This window comes from Microtus ochrogaster, chromosome 1 (assembly GCF_000317375.1).
Source record: "Microtus ochrogaster isolate Prairie Vole_2 chromosome 1, MicOch1.0, whole genome shotgun sequence".
NCBI classification, from domain to species: Eukaryota; Metazoa; Chordata; class Mammalia; order Rodentia; family Cricetidae; genus Microtus; species Microtus ochrogaster.
In genome coordinates this window covers 110603946-110629691 of record NC_022009.1, presented here as the reverse complement: position 1 = coordinate 110629691, position 25746 = coordinate 110603946, and the positions used below count along the sequence as shown (strand labels likewise).

Here is a 25746-nt window from a genome sequence, read left to right as displayed (position 1 = left end):
AAGAATTTGGAGCCCAGGTATTTAGCTTTGAGTCTGTCTCTGATCTTAGGTAATCCTCTCTTGTAGCAAAACTAACCAACCAACCAGCCAGTCAGTCAGCCAGCCAGCCAGCCAGCCAGCCAGCCAGCCAGCCAGCCAGCCAGCCAGCCAGCCAGCCAAAAAAACCAACCAACCAACCAACCAACCAACCAACCAACCAACCAACCAACCAACCAAGCAAGCAAGCAACAACAACAACAAAAAAAAAAACCCAAGAAAACTAATTTCTTTTGTGAATGGAAAAGAAGGAATGAGCATTTTGGTGTGTAAACCTCCTACTAGTACTTGGTGAATCATCTATCAGTGTCATCTCAGACCTGGGGTGTGTCACCTGCTGTGACCAGGGTGTTAAGCCTGTGGTCACAGGACAACACTGAGCATCTCAGGCAAGTCTGATCACAGGTACAGAGTGACATTAAACAGTGTCACCTTTTTTAACAGTTACACTACCAGAGAATATTAAAAAAAAATGGTTCTCAGTTATACTGGTTTTTAAGAGAGGAGGCATACCATGCGATACCCACTGGGATGATGACTAGGAAATAGAAGGCTCTGTGACTTTTATAGCGTTGCAAGCCACTGTAAGGGTCTGTGGGCAGCCCACCAGTCTACCCCTGATGCTCTAAAGCAGTGGTCCTCAAGCTTCCTAGCTGTGACCATTTAATACAGCTTCTCATGTTGTGATAAACCCCACAGATATATTTTTCATTGCTACTCCATAACTGTAATTTTGCTACTGTTATAAATTATAGTGCAAATATAACAGTACTCTAAAGGATAGAAGGTTTTTCTCACCATTGTTAAAATGAAACATATTAGAAACCAAATACAGTCCACTACAAGGACAACCAAGTTTAAATTGAGCATAATTTGGGTATTAGCGTTACAGGTTTTAGATAGCGCTATGGGATCTACAGTTTTAGGCTGATTTACACAGGGTCTGGCATTCCTGAGCTATAGTGACGTTGCCACCAGCCCCACACACCAATTCTGAGACTCACCTCAAGATACTCATTATTCAGCTTGTTATCGTTAGAAATGATGTCATCAGGATAACCAATCCTTTCTTTAATTGCTAAGGCCTGTGAAAATGACAACATTGGAAGTGGGGATACAATCATCTCCATAACCACAACCTTCACATACAAACATCACATGTCCACAACCAGCAATTAAATAGCCTGGTGTGTCATTTACAAAAGGAGCACCTGACAACACTTAACCAGTGTCCTCTCCAATGAATCTTTCCCTTAGTTCAAGATGAATAAAAACAGGCTTGAAACTTAGCGCCTCATGCTTTGTCTTCTGGGCTGCAGCTTTTCCCTGGAAACTGCCAAAAGCCATTGCTACACATGTAATGTAGTTTTATGAAAATTTTTTCCCTCTCCAGACCTTTCAATTTTATTGAAGGAATAACATTTAGTGCTCCCAATCTTGCAGGATATAATTATCTTTCCACTTCATTGATTCAGCTGAGGAAACAGATAAGGGCTCCACAGGCATTGTGCAAATACACTCCTGAATATTGGCTCCTTCAGTCTTTGTTCCCTTACTTCCCCAAAGCCAGTGCAGATCTTCAAGTTAAAGGAATGGCATTATCTGCATGACTGGGAAGTGGGTTTCTTTGTTACCTACCTTGTATTGGTCCACTGCTCATTACTAATTTTACAGTATTATTATTTAAGTGCATTTATTTTAACTGCCCCATTACTTATTTCTGTTTATTGCTTCGCCGACCCTCTCTGAGACAGTCTCTGATGGTCCTGGAACTCACCGAGAAGGCTGGCCAGCTAGTGAGCTAGGGATATGCCCATCTTCCATCTTCCCGGCACTAGGACTTCAGATGTATGCCACTACACCTACTTTTGGTTTTTAACATGGGTTTTAGGTCCTCAGATCCTCATGCTTATAAGGCAAGTGTTTACCAATGGAGCTATTGCCCTCCTCCTAGGCTTATAGCTTTTATGCAAATTTTGTTTTTTTTTCCCCCTGTAAGTAGATTTTCTTTGAAGGCCCTGACTTGTTCTTACCTTTTCTTCAGCTTTCTTTTTTGTTTCAGCATCCATCCAGGTGAGGTCATCTAAAGTCTGAATAAAAACTTCCCGGATTTGTGCAATCAGATCTTCAACCTCAAAGCAAAACAAATACTAGCTTGTTAATAGTCGAATGTAGAGAACAGCCCAGGAGTTCATTCTTCATTACAGTTTTCAAACAGAGCTACATGCTGCCTTTAAGGACACAGGTGTATGTTCACACATACAAATTTACAGATGAATTGTGATTCCCAAACAAATGGATGTAGGTGAGCATATGGGACTATTACACTTTAAAGCAATACTACTATTATCGAATTTTCCCAATAAAAGAGGTTTTTCTATATACACAAAGCTAAAATTACCTTTAGAATGTCCCAGTTCTTGCTATCCTTTTAGAAGGTTAGAATTTTAGCTGTCACTGGCATAAGTGGTCCAATTAAGCAAGAAGTAGCATTTCAATAAACGGTATTACTATGTCATTACCATTGTCTTAATTTCAGAAGCTATTAGAAAACAGAATATGCTTCTCATACTTCAAGTAAACTGTAGTTTACTTTGTTGGTGTTTAAGGAAATGGTCAATTGGGCAATAGAAGACCTTATAAGTCTAATACATGACTGTGAATACTAACAGCACTGCTTCCAGAGAACACATCAGCACTTTCAATTAGACAATATGAAGGCAGAGACAGAACCAGATATTAAGGGGTAGAAGGCTAACTCTGTTGAGAACAATGCTATACTATCCAGATTCATTGCCTAATTAACAAAAATTGAGCTAAGATGCGAACAACTGTAACTGTTAATCAAACAAACGAACCACCAGGATGCTATTCAGAGGCCCATGAGCGGTGTTAGAACATTACCACATGTTTGCTCTCTCCAGCAAACGCTGCTTCCACGTAAAGCCTCCCTACAGCGTTCTCCATATTCCCATTGACATAGTTAGCGCACCGTCTCCATGTCGCTGTTTCTGATGTAGTGCCATAAAGGGCCTAGGAAAGAGAGAAGGAAAACGGCCTCTGACCAGGAGTCGGGAATGGTGAGCAGTAAAAGCAGGCAGTCTACAAGGCTAGTCTTCCTGTCTGCTTTAAGTTCTTGCTGTACTCAATGCTTCTCTTCACAGAGCAGTTCTCCCTAAGCTACGATAAAATGCAATCCGGCTGGATTGTTTACTTAAAAAAAAAAAAAGGCCTTGCGCAAACAAGGTCTCTTTTCAGAGGCGTGTCCCAGTAGAACTTTCAGCTATTACGAGTTAATAACGTTCAGGGAAGCTTTGGGAGAGAAAATACAACCTTGTGCCACTATACAAACATAAATGTGAAGAAAATGTTCGATAAAGCCGGAGAGAGGAAATCTTATACACAAGAAAACACATTTCTCCTTTTAATGTTTTAGCTGAATTTCAGGTACGTTAGGAAAACTGTGTATACCCAAGTTTTAGTACCAATAAGGGGATTGGCAATTTACTGAAATAACGTTCTTTTTTTGCAGTCTCTACTTATTTGTATTCATCGATTTAAGACGAAGTCTCATGTAGTCCAGACTAGCCTCACGCTGGCGTAAATGATGCTGGCCTTCTGGCTCACTCCGTTTCTCATGTGCTGGGATTACAGGTGTGAGTGACCACGCTTGCTGTTTTGGGTATTTATTGTCTTTTTAGAAAGCCATGCTCAAGCATTCTTGCAATTGAGTCCCTTCTCAGCCCTGTCTAAAAAGTTATCAATTTATTTATCAACTTTCAAGCAGTTATTCTTTTGCCAGGACAACAACCAGTATGTTAGAGTTTTCCTTCTTTATTTAGTTCCTACTGACCTCTTTCTTAATATCAGGACTGAATGACTGTGTAGATAATGTATATGCAGACTAAGAAAAAGCTTAGGTTCTAGTTTCAGGCTAGTGTTCTTCCTAAGGAATGCAATGACAAAGAAGTCTGTCTTTATATCTGCCCAGTGTGCCATGAGCCCCTGAAAATCAAGTCAATTGAGAAACTGATTTCCTCTGAGACGGACTTTAACACATCGGCAACAACAAATCAACACAGTATTCTTTTGTACAACTACAGGTAACTCCTTATAGAGCTCATGATACCATAGCAGACCAGTGTAGGATGGCAGAGCCCAGAGCAGTGACCTCTCCCTGCACATCTACAAAACAACCAAATCTGGGTGTTCGGATTCTTGGGAAGGACCAGCACAGTGTCCACAGGAAGCATTTACAACCATGCATCTCTTTAGGGCTTAAGAAAAGAGAGATTTTGTCTTCACCTTGCGGAAAGCATTTCTGGACTCCTTGTAGTTTCGGCTGAGGCTTCTTACAAGATCCATTATGAACCTCCAGGACATTAAATTCTGTAGATCTCTGTATAAAAACAAAACAACCCACCACCCAGCAACAGAAAAGATGAGGCTGGAAAGCTTCTAAAGACTTATATAAAAGGTAAACTTTAAGGATGGGGACACTCTGACATACCTACCTGGGAGAATATTTGGTAAGAATAGGCTTAAGTTTGGTTAAATATTCTGGAGCATAAACAATCACTTCTTCCTCATTTTGAATATTAATATTCACAGTTGACATGATTTCATTTGTGAAATTTGACCAGCTGAATGGCTGAGGAAAAAAGCAGGTATAAAACATTCAGTAATTATGGTTTTCCCTTCTTGGCTAGAAGAATTATGGTTAGAAGGGCACAGACTAAAGGGGATCAGCTGCATCATAAAATACTTAATAGAATAGCCAGTTTGTGTTTGAGATTTTTTTTTTTGGTCAATTGTTTGAGTCAGCTTTTGAATAAATATTAGTTCTCCAATATGATTATTTAGATAGCAGAATCAAATCAACCATTTAAGAGCAAAACAAATCTGTTATGTATACCGAGCACATAATTAAAAATTAGGCTCATTGTCATCTCTTCTCTAGGAAATAATTTTTTTTTTGAGACAAGGTTTCTCTGTTTAACAGTTCTAACTGTCCTGGAACTAGCTTTTGTAAACCAGGTTGACCTCGAACTCATAGAAATCCACCTGCCTCTGTCTCTCGACTGAAAAAATAATTTTTAAAAAGAAAAGTACAATTTTAAAAATAAAGCTTCCTTAGTTTCTGAGCATGCAAGTATATACAGACCATCTTTTAATAATGGACAGTAATAAATAGTTCATTCAAACACAGCCATGCACCTGAGCAGAGTCTCAGCCCCGGACAGGATGTGGCTATGGCAGAGATGCCAAGGAACTGAAGGAGCATGTGCAGACCTCTTCATCTTAGTTCTATAGATAGGTGTGCAGGTTTCCAACTTCAGTAGCTAAGTTGAAAGTTTTAAAAGACTAAATCTTGTCTATTATTCCTTACATGGGAGTTGAGTACCTAAGACCTCAGTATCTTAGATTCATACACACACACACACACACACACACACACACACACACACACACACACACGTCCCTTACTGTGCAGAAAGTGTTATGTTAAAAACTTGCTTTCCTTTTGTGCTTAAGACCAGTTTTCCAAAACGCATTTATTTTACACATTGTATCAAGAAATGTATGTGAGAAATGACTAACTCACTAACACAGTAACCAGAATCAGTATTATAGAATTAATACAAAGAGAATTCTGGCTGTGGGGGTTTTGACATAGTTCCATAAATGTGGCTTCATGTCCCAGCCACGTGGCCCAATTACTACACAAGGAAAAGGCACAAAGGAAACTGTTAGAGACGAACTGAACGAAACCAAGAGAGTCATGTGTATTAGTGGATATGGAGACAGATTTCCTTACGACATCATTCTATTTGTAATTATTGTTTTGAATACTTTCATAAGTGGCCTGGATGAGAACATGGGATGTTTTATGAGTAAATCATGCTGTCTTAAGAACTGAAGAGAAATTTCATGACTTCTTGCTAGACAGCCTACATCTATTAATAACGTAATGGGCTCTCACAAAGACCCGAACCTTCTCCTAACCCTTTTCTGATACAGTGTCTAAAATATTGCATACTTCCCTTAAAAGGAATTTTGCCTTTGAATCCCATTCTACTTACATACAGAAGTAGCACTTTCAAAGTACTTCTGCCCCGGGACTTTTCATGAAGTTTAATAGTGAATGTCATTGAAATTGATTTTGAAGCTAATTTAATTCAGTAAATAAAATGCAATTCTATGATCTCAGGAAACGGTATAGGAAAAGGGCACACAAAACTAGAAAACTTTCTACTTACCTTCCCGTTAATCTCTAGAGAAAAATTCCTTTGGAGCTCAGCCAGAGTCATTTTGTTGTAAAGCAACATTGGGTCATTTCGGTCTTCAGGTTTAGTTGTAGCCTAGGGATTTAATATTTGATTGTTATCTTAGAAAAATATATATGTTGGAAAATAGAGCGTAGAGTAGGTATGAGATAATTTGATTTTTCTTCAAAATTTATCATTTTATGTACATTCAGTAATAATTAATGGTATTTACCCAGAGCATCAAACTTAAAATTTTTTCAAAAATCTTTTTACCCTTTGCTAACTGTCCAAGCCCCTCATCAATATTTGTGGCTAATGGTCTATTCAGTTAGGTCCGTTGCTATTTCATATTTTATATCTTTCTTTTGATATAGTCATCTCCAATTTATCTCCCAAAGACTGGCTTCTACTCTCACTTTATAATCCAGTATTCTAATTAAAATTAAGCCCCAGGGAGGGGAAATGCAAAAGGTTTTACAACAATTTATGGCAGTTGACACAGCAAACTCTTAGAGCACGGCAGGTGGGTCACAAGTTGGTCAAGAAGAATGGCCACTCTTCTACTGTCGAGACCACCCTTCCTCCTGACTAATTAGTGTTCTGGATTTTGTTCCCTGTTTGTTCCCTGAGTCTACAGATTAAGTTATGACAGCAAGTTAGCGCTTGGGATGGATGGTGGGAAGGCACAAAACAGGAACAATGTGTAGAACGAGTATGGCAATGTCCCCTTTGGGTAACGTATCCACTCATCGATGAAGACAGTCAGTACTGAACGTCTTCATACGAGGCACTATGTACACTGTTAGATACACATGAGTGACCCAAAGATGACTATGACCCTAGGCCAACCTCAGAGCCTAAGGCAGGGTGAGGTCTAGGACACTGGCAACTATATCGGAGGCATTATGGAGTAATGACCACAGAGCCAATGCTGCCCAAGGATACATGGTCTGAGAACAGAGGAGGGATAAAATCCCAGGACAAGAATTCTAGCAAGTCAGTTTCCCTCTGAGCACCATGTGTGGCCCATCAAACTTTCCTCCACTGAGTTGCTCCTCCAAGAGTCTGAGTCTGGTTGAGGGTTGGGGTGGGGTTGGGGGGTGGTTTCATGTTGCTCTAGCAAGTCTAAAATCACTCTGTTTATCTTCGGTCTTCAAGATTCTGATGAGGCCAGATGGCAATCGTGAGCGGATGGGGGAACCTAAGGGAACAGGGTTTTGCTTGTACTGTTTAGGAACGGAGACCAGGTTCAATCACTAATTTGTTTATTGCCTAGGGCCAGAGTTCACTTTCTCATGCCTTCATGGCCCCTCTGAAGACTCAGATCAGAGTGCCTGTCTCCAAGGGCTTGCTTGGTAGCAGAGGAAATACAGAAACTCCCTTGACTCTGTTGCTGATGTTTTTCTATATTCCCCAAACTCTGCTATCTCAGTGGCTGAAATCAGTGGCCTCACTCTGTCTTCTAACCACGTTCTTAGCAGAAGGACAGAGATGATCTTTGAAGACACTTTGTATTTCAGAATAACAAAGTTAAACTTTTTTTTTTTTTTAACAAAAAACTGCATGTGCCTTCCTGGGTCATGAGGGCATCTCACAGTCTGAGTGTAAGATTTTGATGCAACTGTTTTTTATATAGGTAGGCGATGAAGTGCACCCTGTTTGCTATTTGTCAAAGTTAGCGAGTCTTTTGGATTTCAGGAAATTCTATAGTTTCAAAGGTTCTCCTGAAGTCAATGATCCATTACTGACCTATGCATTTTTATCACTGACTTAAGGAGAGAGACTTTTAACTTTAAAATAGCATAGAGAGGAGGGAATGAAACAAAAAGTGGCTGATGTTATTCAGAATCCTGGAAAAATAATGTGTTTTACATTGGCAATTTCTTTTTCCAAGTCCATAACTCTATTCATTTCCAAAGAGAGCTGGTTTTCGTCAATCGACAATCCTTCTTCCTGACGAATCAGTCTGGCCACAGAAATCATAAAATCCACATAGGCTGTGCAAGCCTGCAAGAAATAAGTAGTAAGTTGTTGGGGGAGCTTTCTGATATTCATCATGGCATATAAGGGTTTTTAAAACATTAATTTTTGATAGCAGAAAAAGCACAATAAAATGTAAATAGTTTCTAAGTGCTGAAAGAAATTACATGTACAGCTCCTTTAATTAGAGCAGAGACAGAGCAATAAAATATCATTTGAAATGGTTTAATTTATGGTCATTTGTCTATGGAGACTATGTTAGCTTCAATACAGTTATTTGCTTTTATAAAAATACAGTTGTAAAGAATTTGTTAAGTAATTACACAATTATGTCTTTTCCTTTAGCAAATCTTTTTCCTCAGGTTGACATATATATATGAATGAATGAAAGTACTTTTTCATATAGTATGATCAGGACATCTTCATATCTTGGGCAAAGCTATTTTTTGAGACTGCTCTAAGGGCTTCCTTCAACAACCAAAGGTTCTTATTTTCCCCATTTTACTGTGAAGTTGTACTATAAGATACCATAGATTCGATGCCACATTTCTTCCATAAGCTCAATATCTTTGTATTTTATCTTCAGATAAGCAGAAGCAATAAACTATTTTCACTGCTAAGATTTTGTGAATTATCAGTCTAAACCGAAGGTCTTAACTTTTTCTCATTTTTAAGCATGTAACATGCCAAATGATATCAAGTATGCAGATTTGGAGGAACTGAGATATTTTTGAAAGTGAAAATTAGTTTTCCTTTCTTGTGATTTAGAGAAGATTTATTTAACAATGCAGGACAAGAATGAGCTCTTATTTTTTAACAGTTGTGTCCTGAAGAGACCGTAAATCAGGGATCATTTCAGTGGAGAATAACCTGAAAACATCTAATAGCCCTTTGTTAGAAAAGTGGATTATAAATTCTAACACCAACAACAGTAGTTCGGAAGGAACAATTGCTTTGAAAAGGATGTATAAAATCCATCCATATAGGGGCAATTTTGTAGGCTTTTAAACCACACATTAACAAAAATATTATTTACTAATCCTATCATCATGGATTATTGCTTTAATAAAAATGATTTCCATTTTACAGTAGCAGATAATGGTGTTTCTACGCTAGCTCCCCCCAGCCTAGGAGAAAAGCTCATATTTATTGGAATTGCTAAAAAGGAACACAACAGCAATGTAAGGCCATTTTACTACTGTACTTTAGTCTTGAATATCATTGCTAATGAATGGCATCAATAGCCACAAAAAAGAAGAAAGCTCTCCAGTCAGATTGGCTGATGTCCGGGTACCCTCGTGGTAACCCGTAAGATCAAGAGTTTTATGTCTAGACATTTTGTTTGTGACACTCAGCTCTTATCTGACTTTTCCTTCCTCAGAGGAAAATCTACAAAATGTAGACCAGGAAGTAATTGAGAAGTCACAGAACTATGTTTGAGTTATCCATTAATGCTGGGGATATTTAAGTGATACTCAGGAAGCTTACTGATTGAATACCCAAAGTGTACCAAGGACACCAAGTAAGAAAGATGCTTCCCATCTAAGGGGCTCAGAAAATTCCTATTAACAACATACAACTGCTAGCACAAAAATTTCCTCTCCACAGAGGGCTTTTGAATGGAGAATTGCATACCTGCTCCTGAGAACCAGAGATGAGACATAGCTGAACCTAAAAACAACTCTACAACAGAACTTGAAGAATACAGGACCCAGGAGGATGTCCCTCTGCCCAGGAAGGAGACTGGGGCTGTTGGTAGGTTATCAGAAAGAACCTGGAGGTTTGTACAAGATTTTCAAAGGTTTATTGTCGATGCAGAGAACCAGAGTTTTCGCAAATTGCTTTCAATCTCAAAAATCTCTTCTCAAATTTACTACACTGAAATTAAAATGGACCTTTATATTTTGTTAAACGCATATAACAGGGCTGTCTCTTTCTGGGTACCCAGAAAGAAGAAAAATGAGGCCAACAGTTTTAATTGTGCCATATGAATGCCAACACTAGTACACAGAGAGACTACTGGCCATATATATAGCTCAGCTTAAAGTATACATTTAGTCTATTACAAGTGGGCCATCTTGCAATTTATCTTAGATCCACTTTGCCCTCATCAATGATATAAATTCAATGGATATTTATTAAATGAAAATATTGAAGTTAAAATATAAGTGGATTAAGAAGGTTTCACTCATTTCTACTTGATCAGAACATCTCCAGACCATAGCAGTATTCATTATTAGCTTACACTTTGGGTAAACCAGAAAGCAAAATCTCTACAATTAATCTCAGTTTGCTTGAGCATGCTCATTTTATGATGACAAATCTCAGTTTTCCCTTTTTCCTGGAGTTTATTAAGTTTGGGGAAGGGGAGGAATCTGTCTTTTTTCTCTCTGATTTAGATCCACAGGCCTTGGGTCATTTCATTCTGGCTTTGATGGACTCTTGCCATATTTCAAGCTTTTTATCCTCATCCCTAAAATGCCTCCCTGTTTTATGAGCCACTAGTTTTAGAAGAGTTCTAAGTCAATGCATAGCTCTTGGCTTTCTCTCTCTAACCGTGCCGCCTTGCATCACTACAACGCATAGCTTCGCATCTCCCACTTCTGTCCCTCCTCAGATTCAACTTCTTATTAGCAGATTTCCTCATTTTATTTTATCCCTAAATACGTGGTTCAGTGAAGTATTTTGTTGATAATTAAATAAAAATGTAAAATAACCATGACAGCTTTTCTTTGAGAGTGGAATGTGAGAACTGAGTTCTGTCATAGGTGAGTACAGTATAGTTATGGGACTACTACCCTCGCCTATTCGGCCTTGTCAGATGAACATTTGCACAGAACATAAGACTATCTACAATCATAGGCAGATATTTTAGCTTTCCAGTCTACAGGTTTCTTTACAAAGAAGGAGAAAGTAATTAGCCTTAATGAAGTAAAAAAGTAGATAAAAAGCAGCCTTGAGTCCAACCTTAACTCACCCCCAGCACAGAGCTGTAGGGGCTTTCTTAAGTAGGGACATTTCTGAAAAAAAGCTAAGATGTTTCTTTTTTTTTATATATATAAGAGGGCTTTCTCATGTGAGATGGTTGGCTGGAATTCCATTATTGGGAATGATTAGCACTTATGGGCATACCCTTCACATTGTTTTCTCAGAATAGATATTTACACTTTTGCTTTGTCCCTCATTACTTCTGTCTTTTGGAAAACAGTGTATCATTAACCATCTCCTCAGAGCATCAGAGGAGCCATAAATTCTCTTGCCAAAGGGGAACTCTAGCATTATAAACTGCTTGCTAAGCTGACTTTGAGAACAGTGTCATTAAAAGCAGACATGTTGTACACGCATTTCTTCCTGAGAAGTTCTCCTGCTGGCAGTTTCTTGAGATTCAATATGTACCCTCATTGTCAAAAAGCTAATGAAGAGAACAACTACAAATTTTATGGTTAAATTAAACTGACCTCATAGTATTCCTAAATGGTATGTCTAGGCTATAGTGGCCACTAAATGACAACAAAATCATTCTCAGACTGATGGAAATTAAGTCATCTGGGAACTGACAATACGCATAGTCTTTAAAATACAAAGTCAGCTGGGTGGCGGTGGTGCACACCTTTAATCCCAGCACTCAGAAGGCAGAGGCAGGCAGATCTCTATTAGTTCAAGACCAGCATGGTCTACAAGAGCTAGTTCCAGGATAAGCTCCAAAGCTACAGAGAAACCCTGTCTTGAAAAATGAAAAAAAAAAATTTAGAATGCAAAATCATATTGGGTTCATGGAACTTAAGTCCAATAAGTCATCAAAATAGCATTCATGAAGATGTGTGCATTGATAAATTCTTTTCTGCTCATTTTGCATATCTACTCTTGTTGGATGTATTCCTGCCTAATATCTTAGTGCATTCTCTTCTTAGAGGACCAAATGGGCCCTCGTTAATCAGTCATCTTTTCTCTCCATTGTCTTCTGGAGACTGCAACTTCCCTCCAGTTCCAGAGAGAAAATGACTAAAAACCATCTTATAAAAGCCAAATTTTCTTATCCATATTATTATTCTATCTGAAATTTTATGATACTCAAGAAAAAAAAAGATGCTAAGGGAAGTTACTTTTGATGGCTTCATTTAGCAATGGATACATTGCTAAACCTATAAAGGAGAACTAGTATCAACATTTTTCAAATCTTCCAAAAACTGAAAAGGGTAAAAAAGTAAAAATTTTATGAGCCCAACTCTGATCCCAAAGTAACTATGATAAAAGAAAACAGTGAACAAATATCCATGATGATGACCAGAGTAAAATCCTCAGTAAAATGCTGATAAGTTTATGATAAGCATTTGAAAGAATATAAAAAGACTTTTGTCCATGATTAAGATAAAATTATATGCAAGTATCATTCAATAATAATCAATAGATGTTACACACTACGTTAACCAAATGAAATACAAAACCACATGGTCATCTTAATGATGGTAAAAACTCAACATAATTCCTTTAAAAAAGCTTTCAAAAGCCTAAATTCAAGAGCGATATATTTTAGCATAGTCAAGGCCACAAGGGCAAGTCCATGGCTAACATGAGATTTACCGGTGAAAAGCTGAACACTTTCCCTCCAAGGTGAGAAGCCTGACAAGCATGTCTGTTCAAGATAGTACTAAAAGTACCAGACAGAGCATAAGGTGAGCACAAAAAATAAATGGTGTCTGTATAGGAAAGGAAGCAGTGAAATAAACTGTTTGCCAATGGCGTGATCTCTACGCAGAAAATGCTGAAGATGCCATCAAAAAAGAGAGTTAGAACTGAGAAGAGCTGAAAGAAACATATGCACAAAGATTAGTAGCACTTATGCAAACAAAAATTGAATTACTTGACGTAAAAATGAAAAATAATCCAATTCACAAGAACATCAAAAACAGGAGTAAATTCATGTGATACTCGCTAACCTCCTTTCTACTTAGTGGGAGCAACATAACAGCCTCATCAGCCTGTACCACAGAGTAAATCCTTACTCAAATCCAAAGAAACCTACTAGTTAAAAAATGAGAAGAATTGTCCCGCACTTCCCTTCTTTTCTATTCCCCTTTGGCCTTAAACATGGATAAGGCACAATGAGCCAATTCCGACCAGGCAGACTAATGTAAATTCCAGAGGAGGCTGATATTAGAAGTATAAAATTAAAGGCCGCTGAGGCCACAGGGAGTCCCATGTGTTCTACTTCACTTGGACTGCTCGCTTTGAGATCAGAAAAGGAAATAGAACTACGGTCTCAGCTTTAATGCAGAGGGGAGGGGAGGGACCTGGCTTTGTTGACTCCCCATGAGAGGCCTTACCCTTTGGCAAGAGTGGAAGAGGGATGGGAGGGAGAACCAGGGTTGAAATGCAAAATGAAATTTAATTTTTTTTTAAAAAAAGAAATACTGTCTTTTACTTCAGTATTATAATTTTGAGTATCTTTTTCACTTTAGCTCAGACAAAACCCAATCCAGTACCAAGTTACTTGCCTAAAGAGAAAAGCAAGTGAGTGTCAATCAATGAGTTATCTAGATGATGGCTACAAAGGTGCAGAAAATGATGCTCCATCGCCATGGAGTGACAAGAAGACCTCTGGCTGCACAACCTTTGGAAAACACAAACCTTGAATTTCTAATTCTACAGACACAGCCAGAAACGTGTGCCACCAGGTGAAGGCCCCAATGCTGTAACGGATGGACAACAATTCAAAATTTAAAATAAAATAAGCCTTGCAGCTGAAGTAAAAATGCCTCTGCATCAGATGCAAACCCCAAACGGCTAGTTTGTCACCCGTCTGACATTATGAACTAACACTGCAGATGAAATTCGCAAAAATTCTATCATCCTTATAAAATCTTATCAGAGGGAAAAAGGAAGAAATTCACCACCTTGACTATTAGGTCTATTTTGATATCAGAAATGTTAAACTATGAATTAAAAACTAAGGATTGGGAAAAACTGACCGTTTATAAGAATACAATTGTAAATATAACAGCTTGGGCTGAAATTGATAAGAAATGAGCTGACGTTCTTCCCTCACTTTTAATTCTGCATCAGGAAATAGTTGGACCCTTCCTAAAGCCAACAGCTGCAGCCCACACAGAAACTAGATCACTCAGACATCCTACAGCCATTTACATATCTGTTATTAATTATGACCTTAGATACTATCCTGTGCGGACTTTTCTTGATTTCAGTGTTGTGTCTCCACTCATACAGCTTACTCCATGTTATTTGATGAATGCAAGACACAACCACATTTAGCGAATAATTTTAACCAAGAAGTGGGGTAAGTCATACAACGACAATGTGACTCTTGAGGATCATGAAAAGCAACCATAATTCTCTTCTGTGTTTCCAAAGAGTTATGAGAAAAGGGCCTAAAGAACAAACATCTTCCTTCTGATAGCTAATCACACTCAACATTTCTGGTTCTGCCTACTGGGGCTCCTTGCATCAGTAAGAAAGTACACGTTCACAATAGCCTAAGGCAGGAAAGCTTGTGAGCTAGTAAGAACACAATCCAGGTTAACAGCTGTGTGGGATGTAACATCCATTGCTTCGATGCTATGGGAAAGGGAGTAGAGGCTCCGAGCTGCCTAGCTCTCTGGAAAGTCCTGGGAGGGTACCTTCCCCTGTACCAATCCATCCCTCGTCCTTACTGACTATGGTTAATCTAACACTTTTTGCTTTTCTTTAAATGATCCATTTTAGACGTGAATGAAAACATTGAAAACTGAGTTTTAAAAATTTATCATGTAACTTAAACACTAAGAATCAAAATTCACGTGAGGAATTCCCAGCTTCCTTATTGACTTCCATTGGTCTAGGGGGCACGTTCCTTCTATCAAAGGAGCTCCAGCTCTGTGCGGCTTTGGTATTTCCCCACAGAGAATGTAGGGAGTTTTCAATTGGGCTCTCGTTCTTTTCACTATAAAAGCTTTGCACAGATGGCTCTGCAGTCTGTGGCTGATTCCTTTCTCTCTCTGCTTTGATTTACCTCTTTATATATTTCAGTACACTCGTAGTAGTCTCTGGAAGGGAGGCCAAGTCGAGGCTGGTCGAACTATAAAAAAATATACATCAAAGAAAAACAAATTATTCAGCCAGTAAAACATTTGGATAAACGACAGCTAGGCCCACTCTCCCTGCTGTTTGTAAGTGTAAGAGTCAGAAATGGAGTAAATAAACAGCTAGGGAAAGGGTTTTACACTCCTCGCAAGTGGTAAGTGCATGGGCAGGAACGCAATCCGGAGGATTTCATTGTGTATATGTGAGTGAAAACTAAAAAACAAAAAACAAACAAACAAAAAAAAAACCTTGAACTAAAAATATCCTGGGAACGATTTTAAATTCAGAGCAGAAAGTAAAAGCAAACCAAAGACTATGAGGATCCTGGCCCAGTGAGCTACCAGATTCCACAATGACAGAACTTCCCAGTTTCTGGACATTCTAATATGGTCCTTGGGGGGCATATTTGTCTGCACCACCCTTAACTGGGGTACATTTTAACTGGGAGAAGTAAGCTGTGTCTTACTTGAGTGTGTGGTAGTAGAGGCGTGTAAAACTGCTACAATCACTCTACAACCGATTTGCCAACGTCAGTCTGGCCAGAAAATTTTGAGATTGTCAACCAAAGAGGCAGGGAGAAGCCGTCCTCTAAGACATCCCCAGAGGTCTGGGCTCAGACGGATTTTAGCAGGCGCGGACAGTAGCTGGGCATGTGAGAGAAAGCTCTGCCACTCTTGTGTTTCTGATTCACCTTGGGCGCTGGCGCGAAGGGCAGGTGGTCACAGTGACAGATTAGCGAGGCTGCTTCCTATGCGGTGTATGACAGAATGGATGCGTTGGTAAACTAGAGTACTGACAGATGGAGGTGGGAATCTCTGATGGTTTGAGGAGCCCAACGCAATCTGAAGGAAACATACACACAAGGAATGTGTAGGAAGAACTGCCCTGCATCTCCACATGAAGGCCCTTAAAAGGATTTTTTTTTTTAACCTCACCTGAGATGAAAAGTGAGTAGATCTTTAGTGAGAAACCAAAACTGCGTTCAAAATCCCCTTCAGGGCTTTTTATTTTAAATCAAAGAAGAATTTTTGGTTTCCAGTCCTACATTACTTTATGTAAACCAAAGCATGAAATGTACAAAGGACCTGGGAGTCACTTTCATAATAAGAGGGCCCTAGGGAACCCTCTAAAGTAGAGGCAACTGTGTGAGAGGTGAGTGTCCAAAGCATATCACTAAAGACCCTTTGAACATGGAGCCCCAGGGCTGAGAGCCACGGCATGGATTTATTACCCCTAGTTCATGCAGTGAAAGGGAGAATTGGCATTCCTCAAACATCAATGAAAACAACGCGCATAGAAATGTCATTACAACATAGTGAGAGCTTTGGCTGCCGGACACACACACTTACATGAATTATATGGTGGGTAGAATTCTTATCGTCAGTGCCAACGAAAAAATTAATGAGGACTTTTTTCCCATATTTAGAATTCAGTTGTGCAATAGCTTTCTCAGCAGTCCAAGAAGTACCTAAAGGAACAGAAGGCGAAGCACGTTTTCTGAAGCTGGGTTTCACTAGCAGGGCTGCAATGTGGAAACTATTAATTTCAAAAAGAGGGAAACTGTCTTACCGTAAGTCTGGTCCCAGTTTTCTGATGCTACTGGCCACCCGTATATATCTGGCAACAGTTTGAGTAAAGGTTGTCCACCTCTGTTATCAATAGCAGCTTTTTGGAACAAGGAAAATCAATTCAAAGTGGGGTTATGCGTATTCTGCTCATAGTTTGTTAGCAATCTGTGCGTATTTGAAATAAAGAAGACTTACACTCATTCATACAAGACCTGTACAAGGTTTTTGCCTTCTGAACTGCTACTATGTCTTCTGTTTTGGGTTCTTCAAGGACATCTGAAATCAGGCATTTAGTAAAAAGCATCAAATGAATTGCTGAGTTTTGGCTGCTATTAAAATTTTTTCAACATAGGTCTAATTAAAAAATAAATGATTTCTCTCTCCCCACTCCCAAATCCTGAGAAAAACCAAGCCATACTTCATAGAACAGAAGTGGGGTTTGCTCCTCTAGCAAGTTATGTGTATGACTTTTTGAGAGGGCTGTGAGTGTATGTGTGTGTGTGTGTGTGTTTCTCAGCTTCAGGTACCAGTTACTTTTCTTGAATTTTAAAATAAAAACAAAACAAATAGTACCAAGGAATTTGGTACTTAGTGTCACTAATCCTCTTGATGATTAGAAAAATAATTATTTTTGTGTGAATGTGCAAAGCGTGATCCAAATGAATTGTTCTCCCTGCTTAGATATTAAATCATAGAAAACTCCCATTTTCCTACTAAGCTACTAAGAAGATAATGAGGTGGATGAAGATAGTAGAGATGGGTTTAAACATTCTCTATATTTCAGAGTAGACAAAGCCTGGTAAAATCTTCAGCAACCTTAACGCAGTCGGGGAGTCAGTGGACATGGTTCAATAGCAACTATGAACCATTTCCCCTCTATAAAACGTCACGAAGATACCATCACTAGGGTTGAAGAGTTTTAGAACTCATGCATCTAAAATTAAAGCAGAGAGCATTAAGAGATGCCATCACATCCGTTTTGGTGTCTACTACCCTCAGAGTGATGTGATGGAGGTCTGCAAATCCTGGAGGAAACATCAACTCTAATCTTTTGCAATATTTCCTGTCATGGCCGACAAGTACGTCTTATAAAAAAATGGCTGTCAGAGGAAAAAAATTTAATTCTCAGACACAATCAACACTAACCTTTCAAAACGACTTCTAGCTCATCTCTTAAAATGTCAAAATTACTGTATCGGGAACTGGTCTCGGGTATGACATTGCGTTTCAACCAGCCTCCGCAGGCGTATTTGAAGAAGTCTGTACATGGCTCAGCGGAGGCATCCATGTTCTGGATCAGTCGAGCAGCTGCAAGACCAGAGAAAGGACCGGGCGAAATGAAAGATGCGTTGCTTAACTAGGCTGGGCAGAGAAAGGAAGGCTCTTTCTTCTTCACATCACTGCACAGAGAGGCTCCTTCCTTGTCTTTATAGAATAGTTCATCTGATGGCATCATGACTAGTACATGTCTGTAGCCTCCTGTCCCTTTACTATTATAGCATCTTCATTTGACTCTGAGTGACTCAAGTCCTCCATCCTAAGTCCTCACCTTTCCCTTCTATGTGTCCTTGCACCTGGCTCTCGGTAACTGAACTTACTGCTGTTTACTACTTCAAGGAGAAAGAATTACAGGACTACTTTGTTATTACCATCTTAGCCCGTAGTTAACATGGTGTCATTCTGCAAGCTGGTAACTTTTACTTGCTTGTCTGAAACACAAGGGTGTTGTGTCTTTCAAATTATCTCTGAAACTCCAGAGGATGCAGGACTGACTGCTAATGAATTTTTAGCGGCTCAATAAGGATCTGAAACCTAACACTCGTCTTTTTGTCTTGACCACAGTTCTTTAGATTTTTATTCTATTTTAATTTTTTTATGAGCGTGTACACATGTGCCGCGGCATGGATGTACCGTCAGAGAGCAACATGTGGAAGTTGGTGCTCTCCTTCATCTGTGTGGGTTCTGGGATCAAATTCAAATGGCCACATTTGGTGGCAGGAGCCTTTATCCACTGAGCTATCTCTGAGATCCCACTTGCAAAACTCTGCAATAAAAATGCAGGCCCAATTTGCATTTTTTTATGGAGAATCAGTCATAAAATTGGTTCACTCTTCCATCTTTGAAAACTGCAAAATCACAAACCTGAGTATTTACATGTACTTTTAGGAACTGTAACTGGTAAGATATGAACTATTACATTCTGAAGATTAGAATAAGGCACAGAGCTCATACCCACTTGGAGGAGAGCAGACCCCACTCCCTACAATCATTCAGGCTTTCTTTCTCACGAGAAGTTCAACTGTTTCACGGTGAACACAAAGGAGCAATTGAGAATTCATTGATATCAGCAGCGTATATATGCTCAAGTGAGCTTCTGAAAGCGCTTCACTTTCTGAATTAATTAATTAATTAACTCAAAACTTCAAACAATTGCTGAGCTGTGTGGGTTTTTGTTTTTCCAGCTTGGTATGGTAAGTTTTGCAGCTGAGTTTCAAGCCCCTAATTTTAAGGACCCTTTGAATGTGTTTGCTTGTCGAACACCTTAAGCCTAAGTCTTAAACCTCTTCAGAGTTAACCCCAAATCAGTCATCTCTCAACTTCCATGCTATGGTAGATAGCGCATTGTTAGTACAGGCTCTTAAAATTGAGTTCTTGGTTAAGACTCTGTATTTCTTCCACCCTTTTGTCAATTTTAATCCTTAGCTTGTTTTCGATGCCTCTTTTTTCACTCTCAATATCAACCCCCATGTACACCTTCATCTTCTGTTGATCAGTTCATCCCTCCAGCTTTCCTTTACATATTCAACTTATCTTTCGGATTAAACTCCCTAGAGATCCTTTAGTACTGGCCACAACATTGCTCAACAATGTCAGTGGTGTGCCATTTCCCAGGTTAAATGACAAAGTCTTTGACTTGGTCTTGAAGGCTTCCTCTTCCCATGATCCTATCTACTTTCATATTCTTTATTCATCTCTGTTTCCACGAGACAGGCCCACTGGGGGTTCTGAGATGCTCCCGTGCTCCTTAGCCCTGAGTCCTTGCTTCTGACTTCCTCATAACGCATCTTGGATTCTTTCTCTTGTCTTTCCAATTCCTACCATTCACGTGCCACTTCTTCACTAAAATTTTGTGACTCTGAGCTCTAAGGAAGATGCCTCTCTCTAGACCCCGCTGAGTTCACGGCCTCATTCAACCTTTGGTGTACAGATGAAGCCCCTTTGTACTTTTCATTGTGAATACTTTCTCTATATGCCTCACCAATTTGCCGAAGGTATTAATCTTGTTGTATGCCCATCTATTAATTGGTGCAGTTATAAGTCTGATCTGAGTCCCTTCTCCTCCCCTGAGTCAGCTCAGTTTCTTTTACTGCCTCCAAAGTCCACTCTATCTGTTCCAATCCAACTCTTTATTTTATGTCAGGCCACGCTCTTTCCCAAGCCTTGGCCCCAGGCCCCATCCACCCTAGTTTACCCTATGTTCTGCAAGCAGATTAATGGTTTCACAATATTTCAGGAAGGTTCTTTCCAGCTAAAGTTCCAATGTAGTCCTTTACATTCCTTAAAACAAACAGCAAACCCAAACAAACAAAAACAAAACAAAATTAAAAGTAAAATAAGAAGCACCCCAGGGATTCCACAGCATATTTTAACCCGATGCAGCTAAGAAGTTGCTGGCTTTACTTCCTCCTCACATGAGACACCTGCCCCGGTCAAATCAGCTTCTGCTGTGAAACAGCTTAGTTTTCTGCTTCTGGAACTTTGACCTGGTTGTCCCAGCCCCACCTTCTGCTACAGTATCTTTTGCTTTTTTTTTCTCCCCAGGAAACTACAGACACTTTTAAAACCCAGCTTAAATCCTCCACCTTGCCAAAAAGCATCCCCACAATACCCATGTCAGCTCGTATCCTATTCATCACATGGAAACAAGTTCGATTTCTCCCCAATCTAAACTTCAGCACTCATTCCTCAGGTCTCACAGGGTCAAATCCTGTTTGCTCCAGACCTGCCAGGAAGAATCCTAGTCTTAGCACAATAGGCCAACATAAGAAAACCTACCAGCACCCCAGAGGCAGAGGCAGGTGGAACTCTGTGAGTTTAAAACCTGCGTGGTCTACAGAGTAAGTTCTAGGACAGCCAGGGCTATCTAGAGAAACCATCTCAAAACAAAACAAGAAAGAAGGAAGGAAGGAAAGGAGGGAGGGAGGAAGGGAGGGAGGGAGGGAGGGAGGGAAGGGAGGGAGAGAGAGAAAGAAAAGAGAAAGAAAACCTAAAAATGGAAGAAAAAAAGATTTTCCTTGAACTTTGAAGGAAACAGAGATATGATACCAGAAGAAAATTGAAATCTACTCCTCCCCCCATTAAGATTATCATGTAAAGTGAAATCCCACAAACGTGGAGCCTGAACATACTAACTAAAGACCTTCTAGAACTGTACTCTGAACATTTTTTGGAGCTTTTCTGCTTGAAAAATTAAAGGTAGATGTTGTAAAAGCCACTGGCATTTGGGGAACAAGTCCATTCATTCATTCTCTCTCCAGGTAAGCGGGTGGTTTATGTGAACACTATCATACTGCACAGTCTACTGTAAAGTCATAAGGAAGCCCTGAGCTGGCACAGTGAACAGTGGGAATAGTAGTAGGTGGACCTTACTGGAATAACACACACCCCGCCCCATCAAATGCTTTGAATAGAAATAACGGTACTGGTTGAAATTCTGTGCTCATGAGGATAAAAATCAGTCCCTTGAGTGTATGTGAGCTTCCCATACTCCCCTACCATAAAGGAAATGGATTAGTATTCGTTCTCAGGCCAGCTTTTCTTGCCAGGTCCTAGCATCTGTACTAGCCCAGAGAAACAGCATTCAGAGACAAGCAGAGAGCAGAGAATCAGAATCAGCAGTTTTCCTAGCTACTTCCAGTGCCTCTTGGTAAATCCCACTGACCAGAGATTGCACTGAGTGTCAGTGCTTGCCAGCACTTCAAAGAAAGTTCTGTTCTGATGAATATTTGGGGGCCATAGGCCAAGGCAAGTCACAGGCCAGCACTTTAAAGCTGAGTCTTTGATGAACCCTCCTTTAATCCCTTATCATGGGCTGATTCTCATTTTGCACCTTATCCTCTGGACCTCCACTGTGCTGACTTTTCTTTGAAGTCAGCAGTAGACATGTGGGTAGAAGGACCCCAGGAAACACACACGACTGTGAAACTGGCTGTAATTGTCTCTCTACTTTGTACTGTGTTTTGAATTTCTGGATGTCTGCACACAGCCAACCCCATGCTCTTCAGATGATCCATTAAGCATCAGTTTTTGACTTCTGGATAAACAAGTGTGTTTTAAAGTCAAACAAGATTATTTATTGCAACAAGTAATCATAAAAAGGCAACTGTATTGATATGGAATGTTGTTCAGCAGGTGTAAAGCAAAGAAAAAAAATGCTACAACATAAAACGCCCTATGTAAAAGCCTAAAAAGTCTAGAAGGATAGATACTGAGGTACATACTATAATTATATCTATGGGGAGGGAGTGTGTGTGTGTTCAACTTTGTATTATTTGCTTATCTTTATTTCCCAATTTGTATTAGATGAATATGCATTCATTACCCTTGCTATAAAGAAGAAAGTTAATTTTTAAAATAGTCACATAAAGACAAGCAAAGTAATCTTCCATTAATAATGAGCTTATTTCTTATGAACGACAGTTCTGAATGTTCCGGGCTGATAAATGGTGCACCATTTTTTCCCCTAACTAATCTTCTCATAACATTCCCCAACTTATTTGACTCTGGGAATTTAAAAACAAGCTCAGGTAGCATCTGGGGAAGTCATTAATTACCGTATTCATTACCGAGGTGTATTGTGTGGGGATGACGGGGGAGATGGAACATAAGCTGGGGAAACATTTCGGTCTTTAAGTCAGAGAGACCTGCTTTGAATTCCAAAGCTCTGTTGCTGTTGAGTTGCACATGATCAAGTAGCTTTCAAGAGAGTGGAAGTTGGTGGATGTGAGAAGCATCACACTTGTTTCTTGGTGTACATGAGTTCTGTAGACAGGTTTTCAGCATGGGATGGCCCAGAAGGAAGGGGCACGTGACTAGCAGAGCCACCCCCCCTCCCATGTGCTTCTCTTCTACTGCATCCCATCTGTGTTTTCGTTCTTCCTTGTTCTGCCCTCCTCTTCGCTTTCCATGCTGCTCTGCAGGCACAGATTCCCTCCTTGGAGAAGAAAGGCAGGGCAGAGCATCAGGGACTGGGGCAGGGGGATGGAGTAAGCATTTAATGGAAGCAGCATGGGGGCAAGCAGAAATGGGATGTGGGCCAATGGGACACACTGGAGCAGAGATCTGTCTGACCAATATTTAAAGCACACTGGATTAAGGAGACCCCAAAATCTCAGCAGAGAGTTTGGAGAGCAGTACTTTCCAAGCCTGACAAAAAGACTTGGAAACACTTATGTGTAGGATCTGTTCTTGATCAGTTACATCAGTTTTGGGGGTGAATCCAGAATTTTAAGGTTTCTTTGCTAGCTCTAATATGCAGCAGATAAAAATAAGCAATAAACAGAGAAACAGGGGCCAGAAGATTGAATGTCAGAAACTAAAGATGTCTTGTATTTTTCTCAACGCAGATATTTCCTAGGCAAGGGCAAAACCATTCATATACAGCAACACACATTGAGCGGTAACTTCTGCTGAGTTCCCAGGAACCTCACCCCGGTCTCATGCCCAAATCCCCTCCCACCTTCCACACTTACTCCGCCGACTTAAGTCTCCACCCCCCTCCTGACCAGGCCCTACCAATGATACATTTTTGTCCTGGGTGTTCAAAAGGTACAGCAAGAAAATGCCTTTTTCCTGCCCTCCATTATCTCTCCTCGTTCTGAGTTCCAAGCAGGGATGTAGCTCAATGGCCAAGGGTTTGCCTAGTGAGTGTGAGGATCAGGGCTGTAACTCCAATATCATACAAAAGCAGGGGGCAATCACTAGTCTACTTATGGGTACCAATAATTCCATGTCTCATGATCTCCTTATTCCTGCTGTCCAACAATACCAATAGTGCATTGATTAAACATAGGATTTGGGGCACTACAAAGAATACATATTTTAATGTTTATGTGAGAACATTTCCTAGATGCCAGTTTTCTGTCTTGTATGTGTACTAACTTTAAAAACAACCGCCCACATTTGTCACATGCTCCTGGGGCAAGTGTCAGAGAGACAGAGGAAGCCTGAGGTCAGTCCAGTGCCCTAGCAGCAAATGAACACAGTGCACGGCACTGCAGGACTTCCTCATAGACTTCATTTTTCAAACCTGATTCCAACTTAGCAGGTCATCGATGCTTCCCAAAAGAATGAAGAATAAATTCTTGGTAATTTCAAAGCAAATATGGGTGATTTCTGTTGTTGATGGGCTTTCTGACGTATAAAGCCAATACTTAATTTGTGTATGGTGAATCATAGGACTTTGAGGAAATAGTCAGCTGAGCCTCTGGCAATGCACCGACCCACTAAACTTGCTGTGTGTTTCTGTTGAAGGACCCCACTGTGGTATTGACCTCTAACATGGCACTAACAGCCCGCACAATTTACCCTTAGCTATTTGTTTGGCTCAGTGAATATACACGTGAATGGACAATCAAATAATATTTTCTTTTCCACATGTCCAGGAAACTCTGCAAAAGAGCCTGGGCTGTTGATTTGGGTGTCGAAAGTAAATTTTAGCACCAAGGCAAATTATCAAACACAGGGTCCACAAATAGTGAGGTTATTTATAATTTGGGAAACATCTGTGAAAATCAACAAAATGAGAGAAACAAAAACAAACAAATATTAGAATCCCCAACACTTATTTCTCAATCACTATTACATTTAAAAACATTCTGTCATGGTCATTATTACATTTAAAAGACATTCTGTCATGGCTGGAGAGATGGTTCAGCGGTTAAGAGCACAGGCTGCTTTTCCAGAGAACCCGGGTTCAATTCCCAGCACCCACATGGCAGCTCACAACTGTCTTTAACTCTAATTCCAGCGGATCCAGCACCCCCACACAGACATAGCATGTATGGTACTTACATAAGCAAACACCAATGCACATGAAATAAATAAATAAAAATCTTTCTGTCATTGTGAATTAGATTAAGCAGATCAGGTATCTGTTTATAGCACCCCTCTCTAGTCTGTGGCAATTTTTTTCACTGACTATTCCTGTTCTGTATTGAAGACGGATTTAGGGAATTGCACAGGAGCAAAAAAACAAAACAAAACAAAACAAACAAACAAACAAAAAAACGTGTTAAGTCTGTTCTTTCCTAATTGCTCTAAGCCTTCTGATAGCTAGTTCCAAACAACATTTTGACTTTAGTATCTTAAAATAACTGAATAAAAGTATCCAAACGAGGTCAGAGACATGTGAGGACAGCCAGCAGCAGATGCTTCCTGTAAAGACCTTAGGCTGCTCATTTATGACTAGACCTTTGGTTATAAATATGGCGTATATTAACAGACACTAAGCCTGATGTTACTCTCAGGCATCTTCAGCAAATAAAAAAAAATCTCCTTTGACAACATTCCGAAGACATTGGCAACTCCATCCCTCTTCTTTCTCCCTCTGTCATTGGCCCTTGACTAATGTAAAGGCATAGCTGTAACCCTTAGAAAGAACACAGGGAACACAGGGAAATGTGAAGTGATCACCCTTCAAAGGCAGCAATATGCAAACGAGAGTCTAGGGTACCATTCCAGAAAAGAAAACGACTGTACTGTTAATAAAAACCAAGCAGCCTTTATTACAAACATTCTGGATTCCTTCACAATCC

The 25746-nt window shown here is 39.8% G+C and overlaps 1 protein-coding gene across 2 annotated transcripts in view; it reads right to left on the bottom strand.

The window, feature by feature from the left end:
- Nucleotides 1–25746, bottom strand: part of Mme (membrane metalloendopeptidase) — a 76027-nt gene that overhangs the window by 28358 nt on the left and 21923 nt on the right. For both annotated transcript variants that reach the window (XM_005344054.2, XM_005344053.3), the window contains exons 4-15: nt 18077–18238; nt 17126–17206; nt 16932–17027; nt 16712–16830; nt 15292–15357; nt 8178–8312; nt 6297–6398; nt 4551–4687; nt 4342–4435; nt 2941–3069; nt 2070–2168; nt 1041–1121 (exon numbers count right to left, since the gene is read on the bottom strand). In XM_005344054.2, the coding sequence (XP_005344111.1) occupies nt 1041–1121; nt 2070–2168; nt 2941–3069; nt 4342–4435; nt 4551–4687; nt 6297–6398; nt 8178–8312; nt 15292–15357; nt 16712–16830; nt 16932–17027; nt 17126–17206; nt 18077–18238 (1301 nt within the window). The remainder of the gene's footprint in view (nt 1–1040; nt 1122–2069; nt 2169–2940; nt 3070–4341; nt 4436–4550; nt 4688–6296; nt 6399–8177; nt 8313–15291; nt 15358–16711; nt 16831–16931; nt 17028–17125; nt 17207–18076; nt 18239–25746) is intronic.